Raw genomic sequence first — 17,506 nt, forward strand, 5'->3', positions numbered from 1 at the left:
ATATTAGGGTGGATGAAAAACATAAAGCAAAGATCATTATTGATTCATCCTGGACCAGGCTCATTCAAATTCAAAATGGAAAGGCCCTTAGAGAGCCATCCATGTCCTTGTCTTCCAGTGTTCAGTGACAAACCATTTTGGGGAAAAAAGCATGCCCTTTAGAAGGCCAAGCCCTGCATCCCACTGACCTACTCTCTTTCACAGTCTGTTCTGGTTCTTTTTTAGCTGATGATACTAGTGGGAGGTGACAGAGGGAAAATAACAATAGTAAGATTCACCCAGAGCCCCTAGCAGGAACATGGCCTTTTCAAGTTATAAAGATAAATAACTATCTAAGCCACATTCTAGGGAGTTTGTTTCCAGTAAAGTGAATCTGAGGAGAAAAAAATAGTCACATTAACCTCTGACACAGCTTTCCAGGCAAAAGCTTTCATAACTAAGGGCCAATAAAATGATGGCAGGAAGAAGCTCTGTAGAATGGGCCAGGTTGCCCTATATAATCAAGAAGGGTAATGAAGCCAACAGGCTGGGGAGGAGCCCTATCATTATGATCACTTTCTGACTGCCTGAATATTAGAGAAATGGACAGATGCATCCCAGAGTTAATTAACTTGATAGGTTGTGGATAAATGGACAATTGCAAAGTTTCTCTTGCTTCCTAAAAGGTCTGAGATGGAGAAACAACACAACATACTGGGAATTTTGACTTTGAAACCAGGGTTGTTTGGACTAAAAGAGCTTCTGGTGCTTTAGATACTTGCAGGAGGTAACTCTCAGCTAACAGAGAGGAGAAGGACTTAAAGATTGAAGAGTCCTCCTTGAAAGAGAATTTCTTTGATTTGAGTCATGAATTTTGCTCCAATCTGAGTATTATATAGGATGCTTGCTCTCTGCTAAAGCATGTCAAAGCTGGTAACTGAGCTCAGAAAACTAATTATCACTCAAATGATTTGCCTTAATATGGAGATGTTGAATTTCATCTATTTTTTGAGATAGTTTTTATCAGGCTAGAAATATTTTTAAATGTTAATTGGAGACCCACTATGTGCATAGCAGTTCTTGAATTCTATAACAAATACAAAGAAATAGATGTCAAAATATACTCTCAAGGACATTATAGTATAATTCAGGAGGGGCAGTAGAGGATGAGTTGAGCTGGCATACATGAAGAGTTAACACTACTATGGTACAAAAGCAATTCATGATTTAGTGACAGAAAAATAATACAAAAATCAGGATAAAAATGGAGAAATCTCTGTGGATGGGACAAATCAGAAAAGTTTTGGGGAGAAGAAATTAAACGAGGTGTTAATAAGCAAAGAATGAATGCTTTTTGTGTGTCTCAGAGGTTTACTATGAGGCCAGGTCACAAGTGATGGCCATTGGTAATTGATCTAGTGCAAAATTATAAAGTAAAAACTTGTCTTCCCTGCCTTTTCATTCTATCCCTTTCCCTAGACAGTGTCTAATACTTTTTAAGTTAGCTAGGAGATAAGGGATAGCATCCAAGTTGTTGCCCTCTATTTAACCCAACTCACCTGTCCTATGTCCACATTTTTCTCAAAATCCACCTTCTCCTTGGAAACCAATTAAAGCTAAGGTGGTTATGATCTCTAAGTCTTAGTGTGATGGTGGTGGTGATTTAGTTGCTAAGTTGTGTCCGACTCTTGCGATCCCATGGATGGTAGCCTGCCAGGCTCCTCTGTCTGTGGAATTTTCCAGGCAAGAAAGAGTACTAGAGTGGGTTGCCATTTCCTTCTCCAGGGGATCATCCTGACCCAGGGATCGAACCCAGGTCTCCTGCATTGCAGGCAGATTCTTTACCAACTGTGGCTTAGTGTGATACTCTTTCCAAACAGCATTTTGCAAAACTTCCATTGCTAGTTTACCATGCTAGATTACACTGTTTAATTTTTATAACAACCTGGTGAGATGTTACGTTCTTCCAATTTGTCAGATGAGTAAACTGAGGCCAGAGAGGTGAAGTAAACTGAACAAGTTAAATTTATCAGTGAAAATGTCAGAGTAGGGAATTCCAAGGGCCCATCCTTCCACCAAAACAGCAAATAAATGGGCAAAAAGTGTCAGAATCTACTCTATTGGAGCTCTGGAACCTAATCAAATGTTTATAGCAACCAAGCAAGTGCTTAATCAAGAAAAACTGGGGAATGAATCTTTGTAGAAGAGCTTTGTGACTTTCTACTCACTAACCAACTACTAAGCTAAATGAACAGAAACTTCAATAGCCATGGGCTTCCCTCATACCTCAGTTGGTAAAGATTCCACCTGCAATACAGGAGACCCTGGTTCGATTCCTGGGTTGGGAAGATCCCCTGGAGAAGGGATAGGCTACCCACTCCAGTATTCTTGGGCTTCCCTTGTGGCTCAGCTGGTAAAGAATCTGCCTGCAGTGCAGGAGACCTGGGTTCGATACCTGGGTTGGGAAGATCCTCTGGAGAAGGGAAAGGCTACCCACTCCAGTACTGTGTCCTGGAGAATTCCATGGACTGTATAGTCCATAGGGTCACAGAGTCAGACACAACTGAGTGACTTTTACTTTCACTTTTAACTTCAATAGCCATGCACAACAATGGATATAGAGTTTACAAAATTAGTTCAGAAAAGTTACTAAACAAGCAAACAAGAGCAAACACAACAAGGAACAACAGAAAACTATGTGGGGCAGGAGAGGGGGCAATATAATTTCAAGAGTTGCCATAATAGTCAAAGTGTTTAGTGTTCAACAACAACAAAAAAATTACAAGGCATGCAAAATAAATAAATGCATACATACATAAAAGTAGATCTCTTACAAGAAAAAAAAAGAATTAATAGAATCTGTCCCTGCAGAAGCCCAAACACTTAACTTATTAGAATAAGACTAAATCAACTAACTTAAATATACTGAAAAGATAAAGGAAACCAGGTATAATGAAATAAAGGAAACCATGAGAAAGATGCCTCATCAAATGTTCAGTCCCTCAGTCATCTCCGATTCTTTGTGGCCCCATGGACTGTAACCTACCAGGCTCCTCTGTCCATGGAATTCTCCAGGCAAGAATACTGGAGTGGGTTGCAATTTCCTTGGGGATCTGATCTTCCCAACTCAGGGAATGAACCCACGTCTCTTGCATCTCCTTCATTGGCAGACAGATTCTTTACCACTAGTGCCACCTGGGAAGCCCCATCTCACCAAATAGATAATATGAATAAAGAGATTGAAATTATAAAAAGGAACCAGATGGGAATTCTCAGGTTAAAAGTTATAACAACTGAAATTTAAAATTCACTAGAGGAGTTGAATAGTAGATTTCAATCAGTTTCAACTAGTAGATTTTCAATCAGTAGATTTCATAGTACTATTTCAATCTACTTAGATTTCAATTCACTGAAGAAGATGAATAGGTAAAGATAGGACAATTGAACTTATCTAGTCTGAGGAGCAAAAAGAAAAGGGAATGAAGAAAAATGAATGATGACTTGGAGACCTAGAACACTGTTAAGTGTACAATCATATGCATAAGAGTGGTCACTGAAGGAAATGGGGGTGTAGAAAGAATAGCTGAAGAAATAATTGCTAAAAAAAGTCCCAATTATATTAGGGCAGAAATAAATGCAAAAGAAACTAAAGAGACCGTAGCAAAAATCAACAAAGCTAAAAGCTGGTTTTTTGAAAAAATAAACAAAATTGACCAACCGTTAGCAAGACTCATCAAAAAACAAAGGGAGAAGAACCAAATTAACAAAATTAGAAATGAAAATGGAGAGATCACAATAGACAACACTGAAATACAAAGGATCATAAGAGACTACTACCAGCAGCTCTATGCCAATAAAATGGACAACTTGGAAGAAATGGACAAATTCTTAGAAAAGTATAACTTTCCAAAACTGAACCAGGAAGAAATAGAAGATCTTAACAGACCCATCACAAGCAAGGAAATCGAAACTGTAATCAGAAATCTTCCAGCAAACAAAAGCCCAGGACCAGATGGCTTCACAGATGAATTCTACCAAAAATTTAGAGAAGAGCTAACACCTATCTTACTCAAACTCTTCCAGAAAATTGCAGAAGAAGCTAAACTTCCAAACTCATTCTATGAAGCCAACATCACCCTAATTCCAAAACCAGACAAAGATGCCACAAAAAAAGAAAACTACAGGCCAATATCACTGATGAACATAGATGCAAAATCCTTAACAACATTCTAGCAAACAGAATCCAACAACATATTAAAAAATCATACACCATGACCAAGTGGGCTTTATCCCAGGAATGCAAGGATTCTTTAATATCCACAAATCAATCAATGTAATACACCACATTAACAAATTGAAAGATAAAAACCATATGATTATCTCAATAGATGCAGAAAAAGCCTTTGACAAAATTCAACACCCACTTATGATTAAAACTCTCCAGAAAGCAGGCATAGAAGGAACATACCTCAACATGATAAAAGCTATATATGACAAACCCATAGCAAGCATTACCCTCAATGGTGAAAAATTGAAAGCATTTCCCCTGAAATCAGGAATAAGACATGAGTGCCCACTCTCACCACTACTATTCAACATAGTTTGGAAGTGTTGGCCACAGCAATCAGAGCAGAAAAAGAAATAAAAGGAATCCAGATAGGAAAAGAAGAAGTAAAACTCTCACTGTTTGCAGATGACATGATCCTCTACATAGAAAACCCTAAAGACTCTACCAGAAAATTACTAGAGCTAATCAATGAATATAGTAAAGTTGCAGGATATAAAATTAACACACAGAAATCCCTTGCATTCCTATACACTAACAATGAGAAAAGAGAAAGAGAAATTAAGGAAACAATACCATTCACCATTGCAACAAAAAGAATAAAATACTTAGGAGTATATCTTCCTAAAGAAACAAAAGACCTATACATAGAAAACTATAAAACACTGATGAAAGAAATCAAAGAGGACACAAACAGAGGGAGAAACATACCGTGTTCATGGATTGGAAGAACCAATATTGTCAAAATGGCTATACTACCCAAAGCAATCTATAGATTCAATGCAATCCCTATCAAGCTACCAACGGTATTTTTCACAGAACTAGACCAAATAATTTCACAATTTGAATGGAAATACAAAAAACCTCGAATAGCCAAAGTAATCTTGAGAAAGAAGAATGGAACTGGAGGAATCAACCTGCCTGACTTCAGGCTCTACTACAAAGCCACAGTCATCAAGACAGTATGGTACTGGCACAAAGACAGAAATATAGATCAATGGAACAGAATAGAAAGCCCAGAGATAAATCCACGAACCTATGGACACCTTATCTTTGACAAAGGAGGCAAGGATATATAATGGAAAAAAGACAACCTCTTTAACAAGTGGTGCTGGGAAAACTGGTCAACCACTTGTAAAAGAATGAAACTAGAACACTTTCTAACACCATACACAAAAATAAACTCAAAATGGATTAAAGATCTAAATGTAAGACCAGAAACTATAAAACTCCTAGAGGAGAACATAGGCAAAACACTCTCTGACATGAATCACAGCAGGATCCTCTATGACCCACCTCCCAGAATCTTGGAAATAAAAGCAAAAATAAACAAATGGGACTTAATTAAACTTAAAAGCTTTTGCACAACAAAGGAAACTATAAGCAAGGTGAAAAGACGGCCCTCAGATTGGGAGAAAATAATAGCAAATGAAGCAACAGACAAAGGATTAATCTCAAAAATATTCAAGCAACTCCTGCAGCTCAATTCCAGAAAAATAAATGACCCAATCAAAAAATGGGCCAAAGAACTAAACAGACATTTCTCCAAAGAAGACATACAGATGGCTAACAAACACATGAAAAGATGCTCAACATCACTCATTATCAGAGAAATGCAAATCAAAACCACAATGAGGTACCATTACATGCCAGTCAGGATGGCTGCTATCCAAAAGTCTACAAGCAATAAATGCTGGAGAGGGTGTGGAGAAAAGGGAACCCTCTTACACTGTTGGTGGGAATGCAAACTAGTACAGCCGCTATGGAGAACAGTGTGGAGATTTCTTTAAAAACTGGAAATAGAACTGCCATATGACCCAGCAATCCCACTCCTGGGCTTACACACGGAGGAAACCAGATCTGAAAGAGACACGTGCACCCCAATGTTCATCACAGCACTGTTTATAATAGCCAGGACATGGAAGCAACCTAGATGCCCATCAGCAGACGAATGGGTAAGGAAGCTGTGGTACATATACACCATGGAATATTACTCAGCCATTAAAAAGAATTCATTTGAATCAGTTCTAATGAGATGGATGAAACTGGAGCCCATTATACAGAGTGAAGTAAGCCAGAAAGATGAAGAACTTTACAGCATACTAACACACATATATGGAATTTAGAAAGATGTTAATGATAACCCTATATGCAAAACAGAAAAAGAGACACAGATGTACAGAACAGAATTTTGGACTCTGTGGGAGAAGGTGAGGGTGGGATGTTTCGAAAGAACAGCATCGAAACATGTATGTTATCTAGGGTGAGACAGATCACCAGCCCAGGTGGGATGCATGAGACAAGTGTTCGGGCCTGGTGCACTGGGAAGACCCAGAGGAATCGGGTGGAGAGGGAGGTGGGAGGGGGGATCGGGATGGGGAATACATGTAAATCCATGGCTGATTCATGTCAATGTATGACAAAACCCACTACAATATTGTAAAGTAATTAGCCTCCAACTAATAAAAATAAATGAAAATAAATAAATAAATAAATAAAATAAATAAATGACAAAAAAATGTCCCAATTATAATGAAAAACATGTATCTACATGCAGAGTAAGATAAAGAACTCCAAAAAAGGATAAATCAGGAGATCACATTATAATCAAACTGTCAAGAGAAAAAAGTAACTCAGAAATAGGCAAAAGAAAAGTATTAATAACTCACATACAAAGGATCCTCAATAAGATAAGCAGCTAATTTCTTATCAGAAACCATGAAAGCGGGACCTCGCGGAGTGTGGCCTGGCGCTGGATCGCACCAGGAGATGGCGGCAGCGGTGGCCGTGAGCGGGGCCAAGCGGAGCCTGCGGGCCGAGCTGAAGCAGCGTCTGCGGGCGCTGAGCGCTGAGGAGCGGCTGCGCCAGTCCCACCTCTTGGCCCAGAAGGTGTTTACCCATAGTGAATATCAAAAGTCCAAAAGGGTGTCCATCTTTCTGAGCATGCCAGATGAAATTGAGACAGAGGAGATCATCAAGGACATTTTCCGACAAGGCAAAACCTGCTTCATCCCGCGGTACCAGTTGCAGAGCAATCACATGGATATGGTGAAGTTAGCATCGCCAGAGGAGATTGCTTCTCTGCCCAGAACTTCCTGGAACATTCAGCAGCCCGGGGAGGATGCGATTCTGGAGGAGGCCTTGTCAACAGGGGGACTTGACCTCATCTTCATGCCTGGTCTCGGGTTCGACAAACAGAGCAACCGTTTGGGACGGGGCAAGGGCTACTATGACGACTACCTGAAGCGCTGTCTGCAGTCCCAGGATGTGAAACCCTACACTCTGGCCTTGGCTTTCAAAGAGCAGATCTGCCTCCAGGTCCCGGTGGATGAGAATGATGTGAAGGTAGATGAAGTGCTTTACGAAGACTGCTGAGCATTTTTGGCTCTGACCACCGCAGCTGAATAATCAAGGTTTTGTGCCAGAAAAAAGTCGACTACATGTATTTTTTTCTTTGTCAGAAATTAGTAGAAATTGCACACTAATGTGAATATGGGCTATATTGTTTTTAACGTAAGATACACCTAACATGAAACCAGTTTTAAAAATCAATAGCCTTGTGTGTAATAGAACATTGATTAAAACAGAGGCTATCACTGTGTGATTTTCAATTTAACTTTCTGGCCTTAACGTCCCAAGTTGGTCCATCTGCTTTGTGGTGGTGGTGGTTTAGTTGCTCAGTTGAGCCTGACTCTTGGTGACCCCATGGACTATAGCCCGCTAGGCTCCTCTGTCTATGGGATTCTCCAGGCAAGAATACTGGGGTGGATTGCTGTTACCTCCTTTCGACCCAGGGATTGAACCCAGGTCTCTCACATTGCAGACAGATTTTTTACCACTTGAGCCCTTAGGGAATCCCTGATTCTGTTTTGAAGTGTAAGCTGAACATTCATGAGGCGCTGTGCTCCAACTCAAGAGTCTGAGGGGAAAGGAAACCTGGGGAATGGACACTGTCATGAAGTCCTGTCAGGGGTCTGGGTCAGTCTGGCGGACACACAGAGACCCAGCAATTACTGAATGACTTGGAGTTTGCTTTGCATTCAGAGTTCCCCAAGAATATTCTCCCCTTTCATCATGGCTTCACTTACTCAGCCTGAAATTATGTCTGACGCTTTCTAACATTTGATGGACAACAGACTGAAACCTTTTATGATTTAAATATTTAAATCTGGTTGATGTGTTCCCATCTCTGCTGTTCTGGGTGTCAGTCACTGATGAATTTAAGTCACTGGTGTCTTAAAAGGACGCATTTGAATCAGTTCTAATGGGATGGATGAAACTGGAGCCAGAGTGAAGTAAGTGAGAAAGAAAAACAGCAATAGAGTATATTAACGCATATAGATAGAATTTAGAAAGATGGTAATGATGACCCTATATGTGAGATAGCAAAAGAGACACAGATATAAAGAACAGACTTTTGGACTCTGTGGGAGAAGGCGAGGGTGGAATGATTTGCGAGAATAGCATTGAAACATGTATATTACGATATGTGAAACAGGTGACCAGTCCAAGTTCGATGCATGAAACAGGGCACTCAAAGCTGGTGCACTGGGACAACCCTGAGGGATGGGAAGGGGAGGGAGGTGGGAGGGGGGTTCAGGATGGGGGACACATGTACACCCATGGCTGATTGATGTCAATGTATGGCAAAAACTGCCACAATATTGTAAAGTAATTAGCCTCCAATAAAAATAAAAAAAAAAAAAAAAAGAAACCATGAAAGCCAGAAGGCAGTGGGAAGACATCTTGGAAGTTAGAGCATGTTGCTACATGAAATAAAATGAAAATAAATGACAGTCAACCAAGAATTTTATAGTGTATTTGGCAAAAATAAAGAAGAAATTGTCATTCCCAGATAAAAATCCTAGAGAGTTCATTACTAGTAGGCTTGTCTTATAAGAAATGCCAAAGGGAGTCTTTCAGGCTGAAATAGAAGCACACTAAACATAACTCAAATTCACATGAGAAAATAAAAATCACTGGTAATGATAAATACATAAATATAAATTCAATATTACTTTATTTTTGATTAGTATATCCTCTATTTTTCCTATGCAACTTAAAAGAGAAATACATAAAGCAATTACTATAAATCTATGTTGCTAAATTCAAACTGTATAAATACATAACATATGACCAAAACAATATGAAGGGGAAGGACAGAGCTTTATAAAAGAAAAGTTTTTATAAACTAGTGAAATTAAGTTGGTATTAATTTCAACTAGATTGTTATAGATTCAGTTCAGTCAGTCAGTTCAGTTACTCAGTCTTCTCCAACTTTTTGCAACCCAAAGGATTGCAGCACACCAGGCTTCCCTGTCCATCACCAACTCCCAGAACTTGCTCAAACTCATGTCCATTGAGTCAGTGATGCAGTCCAACCATCTCATCCTCTGTCATCCCCTTCTCCTCCCGCCTTCAATCTTTCTCAGCATCAGGGTCTTTTCCAATGAGTCAGTTCTTCGAATCAGGTGGCCAAAGTATTGGAGTTTCAGCTTCAACATCAGTCTTTCCAGTGAATATTCGGGACTGATTTCCTCTAGGATGGACTGATCTCCTTGAAGTCCAAGGGACTCTCAAGAGTCTTCTCCAACACCACAGTTCAAAACCATCAATTCTTCGGTGCTCAGCTTTCCTTATAGTCCAAATCTCACATCCATACATGACTACTGGAAAAACCACAGCTGTGACTAAATGGACCTTTGTTGGCAAAGTAATGTCTCTATTTTTTAATATGCTGTCTATGTTGGTCATAGCTTTTCTTCCAAGGAGCAAGCATCTTTTAATTTCATGGCTGCAGTCACCATCTGCAGTGATTTTGGAGTCCAGCAAAATAAAGTCTCTCACTGTTTCCTTTGTTTCCCCATCTACTTGCCATGAAGTGATGGGACCGGCTGCCACGATCTTGGTTTTCTGAATGTTGAGTTTTAAGCCAACTTTTTCACTCTCCTCTCTCATTTTCATCAAGAGGCTCTTTAGCTCTTCACTTTCTGCCATAAGGTGGTATCTGCATAACTGAGGTTATTGATATTTCTCCTGGAAATCTCGATTCCAGCTTGTGCTTCCTCTAGCCTGATATTGTGCATGATGTACTCTGCATAGAAGTTAAATAAGCAGGGTGACAATATACAGCCTTGACATACTCTTTTCCCGATTTGGAACCAGTCTATTGTTCCATGTCCAGTTCTAAGTGTGGCTTATTGATTTGCATACAGATTTCTCAGGCGGCAGGTCAGGTGGTCTGGTATACTCATCTCTTGAAGATTTTTCCACAGTTTGTTGTTCCATTCTTTGTTGTTGATCTACGCAGTCAAAGGTTTTGGCATAACCAATAAAGCAGAAGTAGATGTCTTTCTGGAATCCTCTTGCTTATTTGATGATCCAAAGGATGTTGGAAATTTGATCTCTGGTTCCTCTGCCTTTTCTAAATCCAGCTTGAACATCTGGAAGTTGACGATTCACAAGCTGTTGAAACCTGGCTTGGAGAATTTTGAGCATTACTTTACTAGCGTGTGAGATGAGTGCAATCATGTGGTAGTTTGAGCATTCTTTGGCATTGCATTTCTCTGGGATTGAAATGAAGACTGATCTTTTACAGTCCTGTGGCCACTGTTGAGTTTTCCAAATTTGCTGACATATTGAGTGTAGCACTTTCACAGCATCATCTTTTAGGATTTGAAATAGCTCAACTGGAATTCCATCACCTCCGCTAGCTTTGTTTGTAGTGATCAAAGGCCCACTTGACTTTGCATTCCAGGATATTGGGCTCTAGGTTAGTGATCACATCATGTGATTATCTGGGTCATGAAGATCTTTTTTCTATAGTTCTTCCATGTATTCTTGCCACCTCTTCTTAATATCTTTTGCTTCTGTTAGGTCCATACAATTTCTGTACTTTATTGTGCCCATCTTTGCATGAAATGTTCCCTTGGCATCTCTAATCCTCTTGAAGAGATCTCTAATCTTTCCCATTCTATTTCTTTGCATTGATCACTGAGGAAGGCTTCTTATCTCTCCTTGCTTTTCTTTGGAACTCTGCATTCAAATGGGTATATCTTTCCTTTTCTCCTTTGCCTTTTGCTTCTCTTATTTTCTCAGCTATTTGTAAGGCCTCCTTAGACAACCATTCTGCCCTTTTGCATTTCTTTTTCTTGGGAATGGTCTTGATCCCTGTCTCCTGTACAATGTCATGAATCTCCATCCATAGTCCATCAGGCACTCTGTCTATCAGATCTAGTCCCTTGAATCTGTTTGTCACTTCCACTGTATAATCATAAGGGATTTGATTTAGGTCTTACTTGAATGGTCTAGTGGTTTTCCCTACTTTCTTCAATTTAAGACTGAATTTGGCAATAAGGAGTTCATGATCTGAGCCACAGTCAGCTCCCGGTCTTGTTTTTGCTGACTGTATAGAGCTTCTCCATCTTTGGCTGCAAAGAATAGAATCAATCTGATTTCGGTATTGACCATCTGGTGATGTCCATATGTAGAGTCATCTCTTGTGTTGCTGGAAGAGGGTGTTTGCTATGACCCGTGTGTTCTCTTGGCAAAACTCCGTTAGCCTTTGCTCTGTTTCATTTTGTACTCTAAAGCCAAATTTGCCTGTTACTCCAGGTATCTCTTGACTTCCTGCTTTTGCATTTCAGTCCCCTATGATGAAAAGGACATCTTTTTTTGGTGTCCATTCTAGAAGGTCTTGTAGGTCTTCATAGAACCATTCAACTTTAGCTTCTTCAGCATTACTGGTTGGGGTATAGACTTGGATTACTGTGATATTGAGTGGCTTGCCTTGGAAATGAACAGAGATCATTCTGTCATTTTTGAGACTGCACCCAAGTACTGCGTTTTGGACTCTTTTGTTGACTATGGTGGATACTCCATTTTTTCTAAGGGATTCTTGCCCACAGTAGCAGATATAATGGTCATCTGAATTAAATTTGCCCATTCCGGTATATTTTAGTTCACTGATTCCTAAAATGTTCACTCTTGCAATCTCCTGTTTGACCACTTCTAATTTGCCTTAATTCATGGACCTAACATTTCAGGTTCCTATGTGATATTGTCCTTTACAGCATCAGACTTTACTTCCATCACCAGTCACACCCACAACTGGGCATTGTTTTCACTTTGGCTCCATCTCTTAATTCTTTCTTGAGTTATTTCTCCACTCTTCTCCAGTAGCCTAGTGGGCACTTATGGACCTGGGGAGTTCATCTTTCAGTGTCATATTGTTTTACCTTTTCATACTGTTCATGAAGTTCTCAAGGCAAGAATACTGAAGTGGTTTGCCATTCCCTTCTCCAGTGGACCACATTTTGTCAGAACTGTCCACCATGACCTGTCCATCTTAGGTAGACCTACATGGCATGGCTCATAGTTTCACTGAGTTAGACAAGGCTATGGTCCATGTGATCAAATTGGTTAGTTTTCTGTGACTGTGGTTTTCAGTCAATCAGCCCTCTGATGGAGAAGGATAAAAGGCTTCCTGTTGGGAGAGCCTGATTGTGGGGAAACTGGGTCTTGTTCTGATGGGCAGGGCCATGCTCAGTAAATCTTTAATCCAATTTTTTGTTGATGGGTGGGGCTGTGTTCCTGAGATCAAACTATGGTGAAGGTAATGAAGATGATGGCGATCTCCTTCAAAATGTCCTGTGCATGCACTGCCACACTCAGTGCCTCCAACCCTGCAGCAGGCTACCACCGTCCCACGCCTCTGCCAGAATCCTGGACACTCACAGGCAAGTCTGGGTCAGTCTCTTGTGGGGTCACTGCTCTTTTCTCCTGGGCCCCGGTGTACACAAGATTTTGTTTGTGCCCTCCAAGAGTTTATTTCCCCAGTCCTGTGTAAGTTCTGTAATCAAATCCCACAGGCTTCCAAAGTCAAATTCCCTGGGGGTTCTCAGTTCCTTTGCCAGATCCCCAGGTTGCGAAATCTGTTGTGGGTCCTAGAACTTTCTTAACAGTGCGAGAATTTCTTTGGTATAATTGTTCTGCAGTTTGTGGGTTGTCTGCTCAGTGGCTCTATGGTGGGGCTAATGGCAACCTCCTCCAAGAGGGCTATAGGTTAAGATGTTAATTATAATCCTTAGGAAAAGTTAAAAAATTTATTTAGTAAAATATGGGACTTCCCTAGTGGCCCCGTGGCTAAGACTCCACACTCTCAATGCAGGGAGCCCAGGTTCAATCCCTGGTCAGTGAACTAGATGCCATATGCTGCAATTAAGATTTTGCATGCTGCAACTAAACAGCACACATTCCACAAATAAAGGCTCCCAAATGCTGCAACTAAAAGAATCTGCATGCCACAGAGAAGCTTGAATATTTCATGTTGCACAAAAGATCCAGCAGAGCCAAATAAATAAATACTTAAATTTTTATATAGTAAAATAAATGAGAATTGAATCTAATTCATATAATAAAAAATATCTAGCATAAAGAAGGCAGTAACAAGAGTTGGTAAAATGATGTAAGATATATAGCAAACAAATACCAACATGGCAGAGGTAAGTCCTTCCTTGTAAGTAATCTCATATTAAACATAAATGGAGTAAACTCTCCAAATAAAATGGGCAGAGTTTGGAAGAATGGATAAAAATCATGAAGCAGACAAGAGATTCAATTTAGCACCAGAGACACACATTGGTTGAAGGTAAAAAGATGGGGTAAGGTACTCCATGCAAACAGTAACCAAAGAGGAGCTGGAGTGGTTACTAATACCTGACAAAACAGACACTAAGACAGAAATTGTTACAAGACACACAAAAAAAGGACGTTATATAATGGTAAAAGGGTCAATCCATCCATATATAAACATATATATATCTATATAGCTAACAATAGAGCCCCAAAATATGTGATACAAAAAATGGATAAAATGGAAAGGAGAAATGCATAGTTCAACGATAATGGTTAGAAACTTCAACATCTCAATTTCAATAACAACTAGGCAAAAGATAAGCAAGGAAACAGAAGACTTAAACAATTAAACAAACAGATCTAAAAGAATGTGCAAAGAGTCAGACATGACTGAGCAACTGAGCACGCACAGATAAAAAATTGACAGACTTTAGCTAGACAGACTAAGAAATAAAGAGAGGAAGCTTACATCACTAAAATCAAGTGTGAAAATAGGGACATTACTCCTGACTTTACAGTAATAAAAAGAATTATAAAAGAAAAGCCCATGACCAGATGTTTCACTGGCAAATTTGATTAAATGTTCAAAGAATAATTAAAACCAATCCTTCTCAAATTCTTCTGAAAAAAGAGAACACTTCCTACCTTATTCTAAGGCCAGCATTACCATGACACCAAAGCCAGACAAAGACTTCCAAAAAAAGAGAAAAGTACAGACCAATATCCTTCATGAATATAGTTTGAGTAATCCTTAACAAAATACTAGAAAACTTTATCTAGCAGCTTATTAGAAGGATTATACACATGTACAAGTGAGACTGATACCAGGAATGCAAGAGTGTTTCAACATATGAAAATCAACCAATAAAATATACCATATTAAAAGAATGAGGAGGGGGAAAAGCACATTATCATTTCATTTAATGCATAAAAAGCATTTGACAAAATCCAGTACCCTTTCATTATTAAAAAAAAACTCAACAAACTAGGAATACAAGGGTACTTCCTTAACCTGATAAAGAGGATCTATTAAAAATTCAAAGTTAAAAAAAAATTCAAAGTTAACATCATACTTAATGGTGAAAGAATTTCACCCTAACATCAGGAACAACACAAGAATGTGTGATCCCATCATGCCTATTTAACATTATACTGGAGGTTCCAGCTACTGACATTACACAAGAAGAAGAAATATAAGTCATCCAAATTAAAAAGGAAGTGGCAAAACTATCTCTATTTGCAGATGATATGATCTTACATATAGAAACCCCTAAAGAATCCATATACAAAGAAACTGTAAGAGCTAATAAATGAATTCAGCAAAGTTGCAGGATACAAAAATCAGCTGTACTTCTATACACCAGAAATGAGCAATCTGAAAACCAAATTAAGAAAATTCTATTCATAAAAGCATTAAAAAGAATAAAATATTTAGGAACAAATTTAACCAAGGAGGTATAAGACTTATAAACTTAAAACTTCGAAATATTATTGTAAGAAGACCCAAATAAATGGAAAGGCATCCCATAGTCATGAATTGGCAGACTTAATGTTAAGATGACAGTAGTATCCAAACTGATCTACAAACTCAAGGCAATCTTTATAAAAATTCCAAAATTTTTTTATAGAAAGACATAAACTGATCCTAAAATTCATTGAATTGCAAGTGACTTTGAATAGCCAAAAGAATATTGAAAAAGCAGCACAAAGTTGGCAAACTATTCCTGATTTCAAAACTTACTACCAAGCTACAATAATCAAAGTACTGCAGTCCTGGCATAAAGATAGGCATAGAGATTAATGGAATAGAATTGAGAGTCCATAAATAAACCCATACATCTATGGTCAACTGATTTACTGCAAGGGTTCTAAGACTATTCCATGGGGAAAAAAGAACCTTTTCAGTAAATTGGGCTGAGATAGTTGAATAATCACATGCAGAAGAATGAAGTTAGACACTTACCTCACTCCATATGTATTAGATTTCTCCAGTGAAACAGAACCAATAGAATATAATGTTGGATAGCAGACGTGAGAGCACACCTTGTGTTCTCCCAGATTGATAGATGATGGAGGTGGAGCAAGCTGGAAACTCAGGAAAACGTAGTTCCAGTCCAATTCTAAAAGCTTGAGAGAACTAATGGTATAGTTCCAGTCCAAAGGCTGGTAGACTTGAGATCCAGGAAGAGGTAATATTTCATCTTGAATCCAAAAGCAGTAAAAAGGCAATGTCCCAGTTCAAAGGCAGGAAAAATTCTTTCTTCTTGAGAGGAATAAAGTGTTAGTTGCTCAGTCATGTCCTACTCTTTGCAATCCAATGGACTGTAGCCCTCCAGGCTCCTCTGTCTATGGAATTCTCCAGGCAAGAATACTGGAGTGGGTAGCCTTTCCCTTTTCCAGGGGATCTTCCTGACCCAGGTATTGAACCCAGGTCTCCCCCATTGCAGGCAGATTCTTTACTGTCTGAGCCACCAGGGAAGTCCATGGCCCTTTTGTTCCATTCAGGCATTCAACTGATTTGATGAGGTCCATCCACATGAGCAATTAACTTTATCTTTTAAATTGGCAGAGGGCAGTCTACCAATTTAAATGTTAGTCTCATCCAAAAACACCCTCAGAGAAACACCCAGAATAATGTTTAAGCAAATATCTGGGCTCCTGTGATCCAGTCAAGCTGACACACAAAATTAACCATTACATCACATTAGAAACAAACTAAAAATTGATCAAAGACCTATGTAAGAGCTGAAACTATAAAACTGTTAGAAGAAGACATAGATGTAAATCTTTGCAACCTTTAATTTGACAATGGATTCTTTAAAATAACATCAAAAGCAAAGTAATAAAAATAGATAAGTGAGGTTTCATCAAAATTAAAAACTGAGCATCAAAAGACGTTATCAATAAAACTAAAAGATAGCACATAGAAGGCAAAAAAATTGTAAATCATGTATCTGAAAAGGGTCCAATATCCAGAATACATAAAAGAACTCTTACACTTCAACTACAAAAAGACAAACAATCTGATTTAAAGATGGACAAAGGATTTAAGTAGATATTTTTCCAAAGAAGATATACTAATGGCCAATAAGCACATGACATCATTAGTCATTAGGGAAATGCAAATCAAAACCACAGTGAGATATCATTTCATACTCATTAATCACAATAATTAATAATTATTAAAATTTAGTAATAATAATTAACAATTAGTGGCAATAATTAAAAAACAAAACAGAAAATAACAAGTGTTGATGAACATATGGAGTAACTGGAGCCCTCATACATTGCTGGTGGGGAATATAAAATGGTGCAGCCACTGTAGAAAACAGTTGGGGAATTCCATGAAGTGTAGAAAACAGTTGGGGAATTCCATGAAGTGTTAAACATAGAATTGCCATATGACCCAACAACTCCACTGTTAACCACATACCCAAGAGAAATGGGTATATGCTTAGAATATGGAAATATGGAAACATGTCCACACAAAAATTTGTACATGAACATTCATGGCAGCATTGTTTTAATAGCCCCATAGTGGGAACAACCCAAATGTACATGAGTTGATAAATGGATAAACAAAATGGCCATTCAATGGAATATTAT

General features: G+C 38.7%; 1 protein-coding gene across 1 annotated transcript; it reads left to right on the top strand.

The window, feature by feature from the left end:
* Positions 1-7,018: 7,018 nt before the first annotated feature.
* On the top strand, positions 7,019-7,639 carry LOC133052204 (5-formyltetrahydrofolate cyclo-ligase-like). The gene has a single exon (XM_061136971.1). It carries the CDS (start codon positions 7,034-7,036, stop codon positions 7,637-7,639), a length of 606 nt encoding a protein of 201 aa, XP_060992954.1. The 5' UTR covers positions 7,019-7,033.
* The last annotated feature ends 9,867 nt before the right edge of the window (positions 7,640-17,506 follow it).

The sequence above is a fragment of the Dama dama genome, chromosome X (assembly GCF_033118175.1).
Source record: "Dama dama isolate Ldn47 chromosome X, ASM3311817v1, whole genome shotgun sequence".
NCBI classification, from domain to species: Eukaryota; Metazoa; Chordata; class Mammalia; order Artiodactyla; family Cervidae; genus Dama; species Dama dama.

Coding starts and splice junctions, on each gene's coding strand:
- LOC133052204 (XM_061136971.1), top strand. CDS start 7,034: ATGGCGGCAGCGGTGGCCGTGAGCGGGGCCAAGCGGAGCCTGCGGGCC.